Consider the following 18,382-nt stretch of genomic DNA (forward strand, 5'->3'; position numbering starts at 1 on the left):
AAGCAATAAAGCCGATGAGAAAATAAATAAATAAAAAGATGGAGCTTAAGAAAGATAAAGAAATAAAGAGGGGGTGGGTGAGTGCAGAGTGGGGAAGTTAATCAGCTAGGACCTTTTAGGAAAATAGGGACATTTTCTCTCCAAGAGCAGTGAATGATCTGCCTAGATCCAGTTACTCAAATGCCTTTCGAATACAAACAAGAGCAAAGAGAATACGAAGAGAACCGACACGAGGCTTCACTTGGGAAGCTTCAAGTCTGCCTACCTGTGAAAGGTCAGGCCCCAACACCCCTTCTGGGAAATCCTACAGGTGAACTTGGGGTCCCGGTTCCCAGCTACCGGGAGACACTCTTGCAGGTTGGCGTCTGGGTTAGGTGTGTCCACGCAGGGGACATTCGAAAGGCAAGGCGGGGTCGAGGAGAGGGGCCCGGGCACAGGCACCCGTAAGGAAGGAAGCGGGGCGTGGGGAGGAAAGCGACAGGAAGGGAGCAGACGGCCTGGGGATGCTGGGGCCCGGGGAAGCGGTGGTCGCGCAGGAGGAGGGTGGGACACACGGGACGCAGGGCTGGCGTCCGCTTCGGCCGAGGAAAGGAGGGGAGAGAGGAGCGCTCCGAGGCAGCGGGGACAAAGAGGACCGGAGCGGGAAGGGGGGCGAGGTGGGGAGAAGAGGGGCCCCGGAGAGGGGGAGGCCGCGGCGGGGGTGATGGGGCCGGCGGGGCGGGGTGGGCGCGCCCGGAGGCGGTCCGGGCCGAGGAGCGCACCGGCGGGGCGGGCGGCGCGCCAGCTGCCCGCGGTGGGAGGGGCGGAGCGGCGGCGGCGCGGGGAGGGGACCGGTGGTGGAGGCAGGAGGGGGAGAAGGAGGGGAGGGGCCGGGCCCCTTGTCTCCGCGGCTCGTCTCCTCAGTCCGCCCGGGGAGGAGGAGGAGGAGCGGGGCCAGCCGCCGCCGCCGCCGCCGTCCCAGCCTCGCCCAGCGCACCTGAACTCGCCGCGCCGTCCCGGGCCCCCGCGCCGCGCCCCGCGCCCCCGGCGCCCGGCCCGCGCGCATTGCTGTCTCGGTGCCCCGGCGGGGCGCGTCCCCCGGGCCGCCTCCCGCTCTCCCGCGGCTCGCGTGGCCGCGCCTTTGTGTGCGGCGGCCGCGGCTCCCGGGCTCCTCGGGCTCCGGTCGCGGCGCCCCTCCGACCGCGAGTCCCGCGCGCCACCCCCGGGCGCCCCCGACGGTGGATCTAGCGGCGGCGAGGAGGCGGGTCCCGGCCCCGGCGAACCCCAGTCCCGGCCCCCGGCCCCGGGCCCGGCTCCGGCATGGATGTTAGGTTCTACCCCGCGGCGGCCGGGGACCCTGCCAGCCTGGACTTCGCGCAGTGCCTGGGGTACTACGGCTACAGCAAGGTGACCGGGCCGGGCCGGGCCGGGGGGCGGGTGGGCGGGGGCCACCTCCCCATCCCAGGCGCGCCCCGCGCTCGGGCTCACCGCCTGCTGCACTTTTCTTTGGCCTCTTTCCTCCCCTGTTTACTCCTTTACCTTTGAGCCTTCGTCTCTGTCCAGCTCTCCCCGCTTCTGTTTCTGCTCCATCCCACGCCGCTTTTTGTCCCCTAGCCGGCGCTCCCCTCAGCCTCTCCGCTCCCTCCCACCTCCCCGCCAGACTCTCCTTTGCTGCACCAAAGAAGCGAAGAGAGACCGAGGACTGAAAGAGGGGCTCCCGTGTGATTGTTTGTTGCTGTTATTAGTAAACACGATCGCAGCCCCGCTGGAGTGAGTGGGGGGCAACGCAGGGGGTCCCTGATCTCCTGGTCCGATGATCTTGCCCTCCCCCACTCCCAGTCCTTCTTACCTCCCCCCACCTACTCGAGAGCCGGCCTCAGGGCCGCTTACGGACGGAAAGGAACAAACTTTTGAGTATGCCTTGGACAGGGGAGTGGGGTAAGTGGTGGGACCCCGCAGGTGACCTTTGCTGCCCTTTCGCTAGGGCGCTTTGGACCTCGGAACCGGGGTGCCCGCCCCTCCCCGCTTAGCGTAAGTGGCTTCTCTCCTCTCATTTTTTTTTTTTTTTTCTGGGGCGGGGGTGGTAAGTTTTGCATTTCGGGGAGATCGGGATTGGAGACCTCCACACCATACCCTGGGGTCACCTCACCTTCTCCATCTCCCCCTGCGCCAACTTCGAGGACCGAGCGTTCCAGGTGGCTAGGTGGACCTCAGAAGGGCAGCAGGCGCCGCTCGGAGCAGCGAGGCGGGCGAGAGTCACAGCCCTGGTACCCGGGCAGCGCAGAATTCCCCCCCGCCCTCCCACCACCACCCCTCGGTGTCCTCTGTCCTCCCTGAAGCCCCCAGCGCCGAATTTGCCGAAAACATCACCCTGAGGGCGAAATTCAGAGAAACAGTCGGGCTCTGGATGGCCTGTACCTTTTGAATGTGGTTTTCTTTACCCTTCCTCCTGCTCCTCCCTCCTCCCTCCCTTTTTCTTTCAAATCGTAGTTTGTTTATGATTGCTTGGATAACAGGAGGAAATAAGGAGTCTGCTAAAAGAAAGGTGCTAAACAAAACTAATCAATAAATAACAGGAAGAGGAGGAATTGCATCTAGAGTGAGGAACAGTTTGCTGTGCCCCGTGGCTGATGGAGGCTCGTGTTCCTTTCTATTTGTTTATACTCCGTTCCCAACTCCAGTGCTGAAGTTTGTAAAAAACCATTAGGGTCTCTCTTGCTCGCCTTCCAGTGTCATCATCGCCCAGCTCCGCGTCTGGCACAGAGGGGCCTCCCAACAAATATAGATCGAGGGGACTTTATTCCTTGTGCTTTAACCCTTTGGTGGTTGGAGCGTTCCTGCTCTCCGCATTCTAAGGGCTACGCTAAGCATTTAAAGAGAGGCAAGAAAAGGCCGATCGCTGGAGCCAGAGTTAAGGATTAGTTTGTGTCCTCTGATTTTGGATTTACTCAGGTTATTAAATGCTTTAAAAAGTCCCCCATGTATGCTCAGTCAGGGACTTAGGCAGCCTAATTAAGTATGTAGTGTTTCTGAGAATCCACCTAATTGTTCCAGTGGGGTATTATTTATCTCCTTACAACTTAGCATGTGGATGCAAGCCTTGTATAAACTGGGCATGCTCTTATTTTTGGAAGCCATTACCTTGCCTAATGTAACTCCTTCTTTCTCTGATTTAAGATCAGCAACACTCGAATGACACCAAAATAGAAACCTATTGTACAAATGCAGTGACTGCAATGCGTGGCAAATCTCTGTTCACTGGGATCCCAAGGGTACTTCAAGGGACCAGAGGAAATTGGGGGTGTTTTGTGTGTGTCTCTTTTTTATTTTCTGAGAAAGGCTATTTTGAGTCTATTTAAGCTCAGAACATTTATTTCAGGGAGGGTATATAAAGCTTGAAAACAGACATTATTTATTGAGATGCTTGTTCAGCTTCAGGAGTGTGGATGCAAGTTGGCTTACTGTCGTATTTTCTTAATGCAGCTATTTGCCTGAAATAACTTGCTTTCTTACTTATTTAGCAATCTGATCGTCATCAGTGCTCTGTGTACCCAAGTTACAAAAGTTAGACATAGCGCTTAATATTGGTAGGAATCAAATTATACTTATTTTAAGGGATGTTTGTATTGACTTCCTTGCAGGTAAAAATATAACTATCTTTAAACTGAGCCACAATACTATATTTTGCTACTTTTATTTTCAGAAGTGAAAAACACAATTTAATTTTCCATAATTTTTCTTTACAGAGAATATAGTAGAAGAGGAAGTATTAACTTTATGGGTATAAAGCAGCAAGTGCTAATTAAAGGTTTATAGCATTTTGTTTCACAGCTAATTTGTGTGTCTGAAGTGGTGCTGTTCAATATAGGTTTATACTGAAAATGTAAAAACTAGCATATAAAGACATGCATTTATTTTATTAGAAAATACTCAAATTATTAATTAATCTCTAAAGACTTAACTTTTGATGACATGTATTATCTTTCTGGATAGGAAATGATGGATTTCAAAGAAAGTATGTTTCTGCCCTCTCTTGTTTTAATGACCATCTGGGAAACTTTAGAAGAAACACAGAACTCTTGGCTCTAAGCTTAACAAGTGAAAGTTAGCGCTTATCTTTAAATTTATTTACAAACCGTGAATAATAGGGTTTCATTCATTTCTCTCTTTAACAAATGACCAGAGTCCTTTGTATAAATTATATGCATGTGTATTATCTTTACATTCTGTGAGTATATGGATCCTTTTCAAATGTCAGAGCTCATGAAAGTGTACTGTGTCTATGGAGAATGGATGAAAGAGTTTTGTGGGTTCAAAAGTCGTTGCAAGTAGGAGAATAACTTCAAATAAAATATAGCCAGGATCATTAAAATCAGTTAATAATTCATGAACCAGCCACTGATGTATAAACTTAAAGTCATCACTGTTTCCTAAGGGCTAATTTCCATTTTAATTTCAAGTAGAAAGTTGACTGTTTGAACATTTCTTTTTCTGGTGTGGTTAACAAATTAAACTCCGTATATTAAGAAATAAAAACTCATTATGTTACTCAAATGAATTGGTGACTCTTTGACTATATATTTGTAATTTTTCTTTCCTGAGTTCAATTTGTCTTTTCACCAGTAAGAAAATAATACACAGAATATCAATTAGCAAATATAATTTAAGTAGCACTAATCTGAAATCCAACATACTCCAAAATCCAAAACTTTTTTGAGCACTGATGTGACGGTCAAAGGAAATGCTCACTGAAACATTTCAAATTTCAGATTTTTGGATTAGGGATGCTGAACTGGTAAGTATTATGCAAATATTTCAAAATCCAAAGAACCCCTAAATCTGAAACTTCTAGTTCTAAGCATTTCAGATAAGGGATACTCAACCTATAGTTGTCAGAATTCTGCCATCCCAAAATAAGATACTGTATTTAATGTAGGTGTGAGGTGAAATCATATAGTGGGTTATTAACGAACTTGGACTAAACTCTATTTACTAGCTATTTCTGCATATTTTTAGGGCTTTTCCTTTTGAATTATGGCTATTGACCTCTCATCCTTACGTAGATCAGTGCTATGTTGTTTTTATTCTATCAGTCCTAGACTTTGCTTTCTAATTATTATGTGTATTATTTATTGATCACTCTGCTTAATTAAGACATTCTTATATTAGTGCTTTGACTCCACCTGATTGGGTTTCTGGCTTGGCTAGCTTGAAGGGCAAAAGAAACTGAAGGGTAATTTGTCATTTGTCCATCTTCTTGGGGATCATGGTTCAAATTGAGAACATATTGAAAGGGGAATTTGATTGAAACTCTTCTTAGGTTGAGAGATTGAGAGATTCCTGTATCCTATCATGACAAGTCTTCATGTAAGATATTGAAGCCACATTGTGAAAAAGAAATAAGGTTTTTCTAAGCGCCTTAGACCAGGGAACATAAACTCAATTGTCTCTTGGCGGGGGGTGGGGGGGTGGGGGGTGGGCAGTAAGTTAGCCTACATGGAGATAGGGTTTGTGGCCAAGTAGAGAACATACCCCATTTAAAGGGGTAGCCTTGATCAGCATTAGTAGACTGTTGCCCTGCCAACATTTGGGTCCAATGTCTCTATACTTTACAATTCTTTTTTCAAGAGGATGATAATCAGGGTTTTTATGTGAATTATCATGAATTTTAAATGTTGTAATAAATTAACAAAAAATAATTAAAATCATTATGTGGGACCCTCAAAACTTGCTTGTGTGCTGATTCTTGCACTTCTTGTCTTAAATTCATGTGTAGATGAGGATCCAAACATACTTTTTTAATAAGTCATTTATGGTTTATGTGCAACTATGTGGACAGTTCTACTCCCATGTCCAATTATGTAGACAGTTGAATAGAATGGAGTAGAGCTGCGTAAAGAAATTTGTGACACCTGTGAAGACTAGACTTACCACAGAATGGTTGGCTTCAGGTTGGTACCCAGGGCCTTTTTAGAACCTTGGCAGCTCTAAGCACTATTGATCTGAGCTCCCCTCCACGCCCCATCAAACATTAAAATGCATCCACTTTCCTGCATTTAATCTAATGTAATATGATACCATATCCGAATTGATATGGATCCATTGACTTACGTTTTTACATTTTGTAAACATTTAGCTTCACATCTATCAGTTGTAATTTTGTAGTTTTCTGGTGTTGTGTGGCCAGTTTATTTTTTTCTCATATTGTTGTGGACCCATGAGAAGCTTGCAGTTCTAAGTGTGTGGTCTATAGTGATTAATGGATAAAACAGTCCTGCTGCTCCTAACTAGAGGTCCACAAACTCTTTATTTGACCACTCCAGATGCTGGGCTATTGATGAAGACCCTGTGCTCAGTAGAGACTAGCATATAGTTAGCCAAAGAAAATTAATTTTAGTCATTTTAAATGAAGTCAGTGAATGTATGTGGTCACAGTTTTCAAAGTATGTGTCGATATTTCAAGGAATCTCTACTTCATGTCACAAACTCAGGTGGATGTGAATCCACTTGAAAATGTGTTTAATCTGCAGAGTATTAAAACAAACTTGGTTGTCTGTATCTAAAAAACTTTGCATATAAATCTGGATTCCAGCTTTTCTTTAGAAATGTGAAAACACTGAACCAATTTCCTTGTATGACAACGTCTGCTCGGTGTCCTTCAGATGTGCCTGTACCCCGTAGTTCATCACGGCCTGCTTCACAGCCTGTCTTATATTCAGACCTTTGTAATCCTCTCAGGTCCTGGAGGCTTCAAGTTCGAAGACTTTGATTAAGAGGAGAAGAAACTAAAGGAGCAAGAAATGATGCTCAAACCCAGTAAGGTTACTGTCACCAGACAAATTGCAGATCAAGTGCACCTCATCCTATGTAGGGTAGTAGCTGAGATGGTAAAAAGTAATTTGTGATAACTTTGTAGAGCAGTGTTTCTCAAACTTTACCATGCACAAGAACCAGCTGGGAGCTTGTTATAACACAGACTTTTGGACTTTACCCTTGGAGATTCTGATTCATGGGCCCAGGGCTGGGCTCCCAGGCAATGCCAAGGTTGTGGGTCTGTAGACTACACTTTGAGTAGCACATCATGCAGAGGGCCTTCTGTGGTAAGGTCAAGAGTTTGCTCTTTCTAAGTTTATCAGTTAGAGTGCTTTGGGCTGCAGATAACAGAAAACTCAACAAACGGTGGCATAAACCATAAAAGACACCGGTTTATCTTCAAAGAAGTCTTTAGGTTGGCAGTGCTAGGCTATCTTGGATGGTTCATTGATGTCTTTAAGAGCCCTTCTTTGATTTTTTTTTTTTATTCTGCTGTCCTTGGAGTTTTAGCAGTCTTCCCATGGCCACAAGTTGGCTGCTGTAGCTCTGGATGTCACATCCTCGCATGAAAACGCAAAATGAGAAGCAAGGTGATGGTGGTGGGAGTGGTAGCAAATGAGTACTTTCTCTTCCTGTACATCTGTTGGCAAGAAGGAAAACTTTTTCCACTAGACCCTCTCTTTTATCTTACTGGTCAGAAGTGGGTTGTGTACCAACCCTAGGCCACTCACTAGCAAAGAGGAAGATTACTGTGATCAGTTTAGACCAATCCAGCATCATCCCTGAGGTTGGGCATTGCCACATGAGCATAATTAATTAGTGTTATGCTCTGTTAGCAAGGAAGAAGGCTGTTGGAAAGACAGTCAACAGTGTCTGCACCTGAGTGCATTCGAAGAATATACATATACACATACATATTTTTTGAAATGGAGTCTTGCTGTGTTACCCAGGCTTGAGTGCAGTGACCATGGCTTATTGCAGCCTCGATTTCCCAGGCTCAAGAGATCCACACATACCTGTGGTCCCAGCTACTCACGCCTCCTGGGAGGCCTCTTGAGTAGCTGGGACCACAGGTGTGTGTTCACCATGCTTGGCTAACTTTTTCATTTTATTTTTTTGCAGAGATAGGGTCTTGCTATGTTGCCAGGGCTGGTCTTGAACTCCTGGCCTCCAGTGATCCTTCTGCCTTTGACCTCCCAAAGTGCTGAGATTACAGGCGTGAGCCACTGCGCCTCGCCTGAAAAATTTTAAGTGGGCTGATGGCTTGGTTAGAGTTTTACTTTTGTAAAGATGGATCTGACCTTTTGAGTAGATTGGTGTAGGCCCCGGCGAGAGTAGGAGAGACTGGGTAGGATGTCATCACCCAGTTGAGGTAAGGTATGGGAAGGATTTGAATCAAGGAGATGTGAATTCGGATGCAAAAGAAAAGAAAGCACTAAACAGAACCTCCCGACTTGGGAAGGCAGAAAGAGGAAGCAGAAATGATTGAGGGTGTTTGAATTTGGGGCCTGGACAAATGGTAAGACCTTGAGTGGAAGCAGAACAGAGAGAAGAGAAGCTGGTTTTGAGGAAAGATAACCAGATCAAGCTCATTTTGGATATTTCAGTGGTATATTCTTACAGAGTCATGCACTGGAACTCAAGAGAGAGTTCGGGGCTGAACAACCAAAGCTGGAGTCTTTCTGTTTGTGTTAAAGCAATGGAAATGAATTTGAGTCCTTCAAGAGGAAGGCGACAGGAAAAGCAAGGACAACATCCTTGGACTTGAGGATTGGCTGGTGTTGCCAATTCAGCTTCCAGTAATTTAGGAAGTGACATGTGAAACTCGGAGAATTTGGAAATCCTATTGCACCATTAAAAACAATGACATAAACAAGGAGTGTGTGTCTCTGTGTGTGTTTGCATGATGAAACATCCTTTCTCTCTTAATAGTTATTTGGAAGGAAGCATTCTTAAATGGTTATTAAGGGGGAATGATGTGAAATTTGCAATAACATAATTTAAAACCATATTAGCCATTCATGAATGAAAACATTTATTTTTCTGGGAAACATATTTTTTTGGATTTTGTGAAATGTTAATGGTGTCATAACTATCTTAGAGAATCTGTTTTGAGTATGGTTAATAAGAAAGGATAGGATTTTTGTTAAGTATGCTTACAAATTCAAATATATTTTGAAGGTGGATTTAGTGCTCTAAAAAAAAAAAAAACCCTGTTTAAAAATATAAGGAGTAGAGGCTTTCGTTTAAGGTCTGCATGAGCTTCTCACAGGTTTAATCTTATCCCTTTGAGGTAGATCGTTTTATTTTCTTTGTTTCCTAGGTTTGTATCCTTAATCTCTTCCTCAGGGAGGCCATGTTCTCTTAAATATGTTTCATGCTTGTGTAAAACACACCAGGCCCTGGAAAATGGCCCTTCTTGTATGATTAACATTCTATCTTTACTCTTAATTCAATTTTGCTTTGTTTATAAAGGAAGAATTTGAAGATACACAAATGGGCTAATATGAAGACACATTTGAGTTTTTACTCTAAATTCATATTTGAATGATCTACGCTCATTCTTTTGGGGGAGTGAGGTTTTAAGCTGGATCCTTCTATTCCAAATATTGCAAATTTCATGTAGCCTTATCTACATTGACTAAATTGTTTATGCGGGAGAATTATGTCAAATATGGTGATAAGAGTGAGTTTTAAAATTCAATTTATTTTAAATGGATGTAGTGTAACTACCATATTGTGAGATTTTTTCCAGCAATTTCTACAGCTAATTTGTAATAAGCAAGGGATTTACTGTAGAATAATAAAAATTCTACAGTTTCTTTAAAAAATCTCCTAGGTGTAGGAAGTAGAAGTTCAAAATGCTGACCTGACTAGAAAACTTTTATGAAATGTATATGATTGGTTGGAAGTTGATCTTCTTGCAAAAGGGGATGAATTAAATCTAGAAATATCGAACAGTTAATAAAATATACTCGGTAGATCCTTCATGCTGCTCCTTGATGTCAACTTACCTTTAATGAGAGATTCAACCTTTATTATTTGACTTATTTAAAAAATTCTAATAAAAAAGTTTAATGCAGAAGTGGTTAAAATGATTGTTTTAGTAAAAATGCTTTGGTTGCAAGTGAGAAAAAGACTTCAGTGAAACTGAGTTAAATAGAAAAGGGATTGTAAGTTTTGTTTCAGGCATAGCTGGATCCAGAGTCTCAAGGGATGCTATCAAGACTTTCTTATATTAGCTCTTCTTTCATCGTTTTCTTTTCTTTTTCTTTTTTTTTTTAAATCAGCCAGGCTGTACTCAAGCAGTGGGAAGTTGTCCAGCAGCAGCTCCAAGTTACATTCTCACAGCTCAGCCTTCTCAAGAGGGAGAGATGCTTTCTTGCTTGTTTCAGCAACTTTTCTGGATCGAGTCTTATTGGATAGACTTGGGTCCCATGCCCAGGCTCATAGCCATGTAGGCATGCCAGTGGGGGAGCTGGACACTGGCATCTTCTTGGAAGCCACACGAGCTAAGAGTATGGAGCTGTCATTCTTCGGAGGAAAAACAGTGCTGATGTCACAATGAGAGAATGTGGGTGTAGGATAGGAAAGCAAAGTCCATTGAAACTGCTAACTGGAGTGAAGCTTGATGACTTTGAAGATTTCTGAAGATTTCCATTGTCTATGTTTATTATTATTCTTTGTGGAAACCAAAATGAGCCTGTGTTTATGTAATGCAGATATCATAAATATTGTTTATATTAGGAATGCCTTTCTTGTTGGGGCTGAGATTGGATGTGGTCTGCCTTCAAGAAGCCTATAGGTCACCTGGATATTCTATGGATATGAGATTTTCTCTTTCCATGGTGGGAGATGTGGTTGGTTGATAACAAATTGTGGAGACACTAGAATGGTGAAAGATCCTAGGTTGTATTGAGTAGATACTAGTAAACTATGTGTGTATGTGTGTGTCTTGGTACATTTGCATATGTATGTGCTTACATACATATGTGTGTGTGTATAGGTAGAGGGTGACATTTTGAAGTGGGGCTAATGAGAAGATATTTTTAAGACAATGTCTGAACATGTGTGAAGAAGAGATTAGAGAGAGAGTGAGAGAGCTATTGAATGATGGATTGGGTGGTCAGTTGCTGTTGGAACGAAGACTGTAAAAAGGAGAGTTAGCCCTTAAATCCTTAAATGAAGGCTTGGTAACTATTTATTTGCAATAATAGGAAAGAAACAGAAGATGGCTGAAGATTCATATATATATATAAAAATATGTGCACACATGTGTATATATATGTATATATGTACACACACACACACACACAGAACACTGCACTCCAGCCTGAGAAACACAGCAAGACCTTGACTCTTAAAAAAGTCAAGGGTTAAGGAAAAGGGCCAGTGGCTTGGACTGTGGGAACAAGATTCTCAGTGGCTGTATGGATATAGAGTGAGAAATATGTATTGTACTACACACACACACACACACACACACACGTATAGTGTATATCTATTTCAGTAGAAAAAATGTTGGGGAAGAGAGGAGAGAGAGAGAGATAACAATATGTATGGGTGTGGGAATTGATTGACAAGCCTGAGATCTATCCCTGTGTACTTTTCCTACTTGCTCTTCTTACCACTCCTCCCCTCTACCCTCACTTCATGTGTTTTAATGGTACCAGCCTTCATCCCATCTTTTTGAACTTGTTGTTCTCTCTGTCTGGAGCCCTCTCCCCGAATGTCTGCACTTGGCTGGCCTCTTCTCAGCACTCATGTCTGAGCCCAGATGTCACCTTCAAGTATGTCCTGACCATTTAAAAATATCTCAATTTCTAAAATATCCTTTCCCCTCTTGCTAATTAATATCTCTCTACCTTCATAATTTTGTTCATAGCACATACCCCATTTGAATTTCTTGATTATTCATTTATTCATCTGCTCCTTGTTGATCTCTTTCCACTGAAATGTAAACTTCATGAGGGTAGGGGATGTGTTTACTTTGATGCACATGGTACATCTAGCATTTAGAGAAGTGCCTGGCACATAAAATGTGGTAAGAAGTGAACTAGAGATGAATAAAAATACTGTTAAGCAGAAGATCTGGTTGTAGTTTAGTATTTGAGTGAATATGTGTTGACATACTATGCGTCAGACACTTCTAGGCAATAGGAATGCCACAGTGAAGCCACTTGTCCATTTTCAAGGAGCTGGACTGCAGTTGTGATGATCCCTATTAGAAATGTTTAAGTTTACATTTTATTTTTAATTTTTTTAAATCAGTATTTGATATGTTGGTGGCAGGAAGAGAACAATGGATGTGAAGATGACTTGGTGGTAGATTTTGCCTAGGCAGGGATGAGAGAAGAACAGGAGTTGAGGGAAATGAGGTATTGAAGTGACTGCTTTTAATCCAAGTATTCAGGCCATTGAAGAAATTTTGGTCAAGGAATAGGAGGCCCCCATAATTGCAAAGAGGGTACATTTGGGTTCAATATACATGTAATAGAAAAAATCTTGAACAGCAATGTCTTAAATGAAGTAGATATTCATTTCTTGTTTCCCTAACCAAATCTAGAGGGAAGTAGTCCAAGGGTAGTATGAGGGCCTCTTAAATACTGAAGAGCCAAGCTGCTTCTAGCTATCTTGTGACCCTCATCCTTATGGCTCAAGGTTGACCTCCAGTCAACCTCCATGGTCCAACCAGCAAGAAGGAGGAAGGGGATTGAAGTGGATCAAGGGTAAACGAAGGTTTCCAGAAGCTGCCACATGTCACTTTGCTTATATCTCACTGGCTAGCCTGCATCACATGGCCACACCTGGTTACTCAGGAAATGTATTTTATATTGTGGCTGGCCATGTGCCCAGTGAAACTCTCAATTACTATGGAAGGAGTGAGTGGACAGGAAGGGACACCAGGTAGTTCAGTAGGTGTGCTGTGCATGAGTGAGTGATGGGTGAGGTCTGAGAAACCCTTTTGGGGTATCTCAAAGTTTGAAATTTTATATATATACTGTAGTGTTCTTGTTTTTCCTAAACTTCCAAGTTTTAGTTTTTATGTGCTTCTTGGAGGATCCTCTTTTGGTGACAGAGATACACTGTGATAAGATTTATATCTTTCCGGGCCTTTCTTCAGTTCTGGGATTTTATTTTGCGCATGCTTAAAATACCCAGTGATTTATGTTCTTTGCAAGAACCCCATATCATTATGTCCTAATTTTAATTGATTACTTGCATTTTAGGCCCAAATTTCTCTTCTTTTCAAAAATTTTCCTGAGTTTTTGTAGCACCATTTATCAAGTTCCTGCTCTTGGTAACAAAATTTTGAGCATTAGTCAATATTTAGTTGATATTTTAAAAACCAGTTTTTAAAAAAATGATGTTTTTCCTTTTTGATCAAACCTAGTTTATTTCTCACTCCTTATATCCCTATATCCACTGAGAATCTTGTTCCCACAGTCTAGTCCACTGGGCTTTTCCATTAACTCTTTTTTTTTTTTTTAAGAGTCAGGGTCTTGCTGTGTTGCCCCAGCTGGAGTGCAGTGGTGTGATCATAGCCACTGCAGACTCAAATTCCTGGGCTCAGGCAATCCTCCTCCTTTAGCTTCCTGAGTAGCTAGGACTGCAAGTGCACACCCCATGCCCAGCTAAGTTTTAATTCTTTTGTAGAGATGGTGTCTCGCTATGTTGACCAGACTGGTCTTGAACTCCTGGCCTCAAGTGATCCTCTCACCTTGGCCCTCTGAAGTGTTGGAATTACAGACATGAGCCACTGCACCTGGCCAACCGTTGAGTCTTTATGTAACCTTGACTATGAGGACTTGTCAGCTATGCTTGCCACTACTACCTAATCTCCTCCGCCCCCTTTTCTTTGCTGGTGTATTTTTTGTGTCAGCCTTAGAGTTTCATTTCTCAGCTTTGGGATAAACTGTGTCCATTTTCCTTACTAAAAATTAATGCTGCCTGACTGTCCCTGGGTCTTTGCTGCCGAATCCTTTTCATCTGTTTATTCTCTTGGGCATTGTCCACAATGGATATTCCAAGTCTTTCATATTCTTTTCCAGTCCCAGTCAGACCAACTTATCCTCATTTTAGAGGGGCTCTCCAATCTTTTACTTATGAAGAATGTGATATTATCTGCCTTAGATCTCTCATTTGTCATCCTCACCCATTTACGGACCAGTTCTTTCTTTCTTCCAGGCCCAGAGAGGGCAATTTCTGCTCTGGGATAAATCCTTCCAACAATCCTTCCTGTTTGTTGAATATTCTTGGTTCTGCAAACAGCTCCCATCTTTCCTGTCTCTTGCCTTTCTACCTTCGAATGTGCCCAGATGTCTTCTGACTTCCACTATAGATTTTCCAGTCTTCGCTTTAAGTGCTGCCTCACTTGTAACAACTTTTGCTGTCTTCTCATTTGCATCCACATTATTATATGCTACATAGCTTTATTTACCTCTTTTTTCCTCTTAAATAAATCAATGTGAAATTAAGACTACTGCAAATGGAAAACCTTATTGCTTTCCACACATAAAAGAAAATCCTAAAAATAAACACAAAAGGGGTGTAAACAGTGTTTTTCAAATCTCACTGGAGACCTTGCTTGCCTAAGGCTCTGCTCTCTGTTGAACTCTGTTGAAAAGGGAGATTTGCAAGTGTTAGGGAGGTGTGGAAGATGGCTTAGCACCAAGCCAAGACTTTGTCTTATTTTTTTCTGGGGGCTTGAAAGGGAATTCAAAACAGAATGACTTTCTCAAGATGTCATTAAATGCTCTTCAGTTCCTTGTCTTTGTAATTCCTAGAGCAGAGCTTCTCATACTTGAATGGCACATGGGGATCTGGATAAAAGACAGGTAATAGGTCTGGGATGGGCCTGAGAGTGGGCGTTGCTTACAAGTTCCCAAGTGATGCTAGCATGGATGGTCCCTGCCACACTTGTGATTGTAGGGTCCTAGAGAAAGGACCATTCACATTTATACTTTTGTCCAACTCTGTTGACCTCGTCTTCAACATCCCTCTGGATGATTCTTCAAACAAGTAATCTTTACCTGGGGTTCCATATCTTTCCCACCCAGGCCCTCCTCAACACTCCATAGACCACTTCTATTCCTTGTTATGTTACTGACACCATCTTCTCACTCTTCTCCAGCAAGCTCTGCCTTGACAAATCAAACTTCAATCATTCTTGCAAAAATACCAGTGTCTTCTCTAGGCAGGTGCTCTGCTAAGCCCAGTGCTATACTTCCTTGATGAATCCTTGACTTCTAACCCCACTTTTATCCTCTGTGTCCCCTGCCCCCATGTTCCTGGTTCCCTGATATTATATCCTTGAATGTTTCTGATCGCCATTGCCCTGTCATCTTGTCTACAGCTTTCCCCCTTCTTCCCAGGGATTGGGAATATCCTCCTAAATCTTGACCTCTTACTCCTTTGCCTCTGTATGTTTTACACTTTTTAGGCAGACCTGTGTTGTTTGTATCAGTTATCAATCACTAGTGATAAACCGCCTCTAAACTTTGTGACTTCAAAAACACATATTTTGTTTGTGATTCTGCAAATCAGCAATTTAGGCTGGGCTCAGAAGGGCAGTCCTTCTCCTCTTCTGGGTTCTCTTATGTGTTTGCAGTCAATTGCAGATTGGCAGGGAGGGTTTGCTTCAGGAGGTTGGCTGGCTGTCCACCGGAGTCCTTCAATTCTCTGGCATGTGTCTTTCACCTCCAGCACGCCAGCCTGGGCTTGTTCACGATGGCGGTATTCTGAGACAGCAGGAAAGTACACAAGAACCCTTGATTCCAGGCCCAGAAATGGCACACTGTTCCTTCTACTACATTCTACTGGCTGAAGCAAGTCACCGGGCCAGCCCAGGTTCTCGGGGAGAGGACACAGAATCCATTTCTTGATGGGAGGAACCACAAAGTTACGTTACAGAAGGGCATGGATAGATGGAGGTGTGGAGAATTGTGGCCATTTTTGCAACCTACCCCAGGGTCTCAAATCCTCATCTCTATTGTGATCTACATTTCTCATCTCCTGCATAGTGGCTCTCTCCAGGCTATGACTGCTCCCTCTCTGCCGTACTTTCAAATCCAGCATAAGCCAGAGGGCAACCTGCATCCCCACTGCCCCCCAAACTCCCCTTTGAATATCTATTTTTTTCAGTGCCACATCATTTTCAGGTGCAAAACTTCAAAATTAATTTAGGTTACTTGGTTTCTTTCATTCCCTTAGTCCAGGGAGTCTTCATGTCTTCTTAATTTTCCTTCTGATAATCTTTTTCTTTTCTTTCGGCCGTCAGTATCCTAGCCCAGGCCTTGCTCCCTGCTTGTCATCTTTTCTCACCTTCAGTGAAATCTATGCTTTACTTCTAATTTAATCTTCTAAAGGATAGCTTAGACAGCTATCATTTTCCTTCTGAACACTTCCAATGTCTTGCTTTTGTTTAGGGCAATGCGTTCTCAGATTTGCCATATTCATTTCCACTATATCTACCTATCACTGCTATTATTTATAATTTTTTACATTGACTCACTTTTTAATTTGTATTACCATTGCATATGGCGACCCTGTATTGCTTGCAATGTGTAAAGATTGCCCATACAATAATTGCATAGCTATTAAACTTTAAAAAACTTTCTTTATATATCACTTAAGTTAATCCAATATGGATAGTAGACACTGGGAACACTGGCCTGCAGGGTAAATTGCTATGTCCTCTACTTGACATTGAACACCCTCCGTATTTAGTATCAAACTTACCACCTTAAGCAAAAATAAAATTCCTTGGAAAACAGCTGGTGAGTTTTCTTAACTGTTTGAGTTCTGCTCAGGGTCACTATTGACCGTCATTGCAGTGGTAATAGATCAGCACCACAAACTAGGATTGCCTGCCTTTATATTTTTGTACCTTTCCTGGAGATATTCGTTGTTTTTAAAATAGCTATTGTCCATGTGACTCCAAACCCATTGTTTATAATAAATAACTTTCTTGGTGGCATAAAAGCCTTGCTCTGTCTGCATTAATAACTTTTCAAATACCCTCCCTAATCCTGGCTTTGGCTAGTGATTTCTAATTGCCAATGGGGTAAAATAGTATATTACATGTTCCTCTTTTTACACCTTGTCTCAATCCTAGATTCCTATAAGACACTGTAGTTTTGACTATACAGCTTTAATAATCTGAGCCTTTCTTCATAGTTTAAACACTGAAAATAGTGGAGCTTTAAGCAGGCACAAGATGGCAGGTGACAGTGTTTTCCTTCCTCCATGTTTTTCTTTTTCTTTTTTTTTTTTTTTGAGACGGAGTCTCGCTCTGTCGCCCAGGCTGGAGTGCAGTGGCCGGATCTCAGCTCACTGCAAGCTCCGCCTCCTGGGTCTACGCCATTCTCCTGCCTCAGCCTCCCGAGTAGCTGGGACTACAGGCGCCCGCCACCTCGCCCGGCTAGTTTTTTGTCTTTTTAGTAGAGACGGGGTTTCACCGTGTTAGCCAGGATGGTCTCGATCTCCTGACCTCGTGATCCGCCCGTCTCGGCCTCCCAAAGTGCTGGGATTACAGGCTTGAGCCACCACGCCCGGCCTCCTCCATGTTTTTCTAGGCTGCATGATTATTAGGGTGAAGCTTGTGGAAGTCCAAGGCAGAAACCAAGTAAAGGAAAACCTAGCCAAGTTAAAAGCTAGTGAGATGAATAAGAAGTGATAACAGAAGGCCAAGAAGAGTGTAATAGATGGGAGTGATCTAGAAGATTCTTATATAAGGGAGAAAGACCATTCAGTTGTAGAGAGGGAAAAGAGAAGTACAGTTAAAAAAAAAAAAATGGGGCCAGGCATGGTGACTCACGCCTGTAATCCCGACACTTTGGGAGGCCGAGGCGGGGCGTATCACCTGAGGTCAGGAGTTCCAGACCATCCTGGCCAACCATGGCCAACATGGTGAAACCCTGTCTCTACTACAAATATAAAAAGTAGCCAGGCACAGTGGTGGGCACCTGTAATCCCAGCTACTCGGGAGATTGAGGCCAGAGAATTGCTTGAACCTGGGAGGCAGAGGTTGCAGTGGGTTGAGATCATGCCACTGCACTTCAGCCTGGGCAAAAGAGTGAGACACTGTCTAAAAAAAAAAAAAAAAAAAAAAAAAAAAGGTGGGGCATGGGGCAGGGCAGTTCAACCCTAAGTTAACAGATACCTTTGATGACAGACAAAACTCATGGCCTGATTTCAGTTGCACACTAAAATTTCCATTGTAACACTACCCATACATTAGAATTCGACTTCTGGGATGCTTTTCCTGATGATAAAAGTTGCCAATATATGTAATGGTTTTCACAGAGGATTTTTGTCCTTCTTGAAGTCCCTGCTGCCCAGTTTGTGTTAATAAAATCTGTTGGAAGAAATAATATATCTGAAGAGAATGGCCTGAAGAAGATGCCATGCTTCCGTTCATCCAGATAACCTAATTTGATGAGAGATTTCTGCCAGACTTGTGAGAGAGCTGAATGCTCACGATGGCACGTTATGTGGCGCCCCACTTCACAGTTGCCTTCACAGGCCCTCTCTGCTTTATTGAACTGCACACTGATTAAGGCTTCACTTTGTATTGAGAGGATTGTGA

At 43.3% G+C, this 18,382-nt stretch overlaps 1 protein-coding gene across 2 annotated transcripts in view; it reads left to right on the top strand.

Moving 5' to 3' along the window:
* The first annotated feature begins 880 nt into the window (after positions 1–880).
* Positions 881–18,382, top strand: part of TOX3 (TOX high mobility group box family member 3) — a 109,158-nt gene continuing 91,656 nt past the window's right edge. The window contains exon 1 of one of the 2 annotated variants that reach the window (XM_021931960.2): positions 881–1,386. In XM_021931960.2, the coding sequence (XP_021787652.2) occupies positions 1,300–1,386 (87 nt within the window). In that variant the 5' untranslated portion in view covers positions 881–1,299. The remainder of the gene's footprint in view (positions 1,387–18,382) is intronic. The other variant, XM_021931961.2, reaches the window with a different exon arrangement.

The sequence above is a fragment of the Papio anubis genome, chromosome 18 (genome assembly GCF_008728515.1).
Source record: "Papio anubis isolate 15944 chromosome 18, Panubis1.0, whole genome shotgun sequence".
Classification (NCBI taxonomy): domain Eukaryota; kingdom Metazoa; phylum Chordata; class Mammalia; order Primates; family Cercopithecidae; genus Papio; species Papio anubis.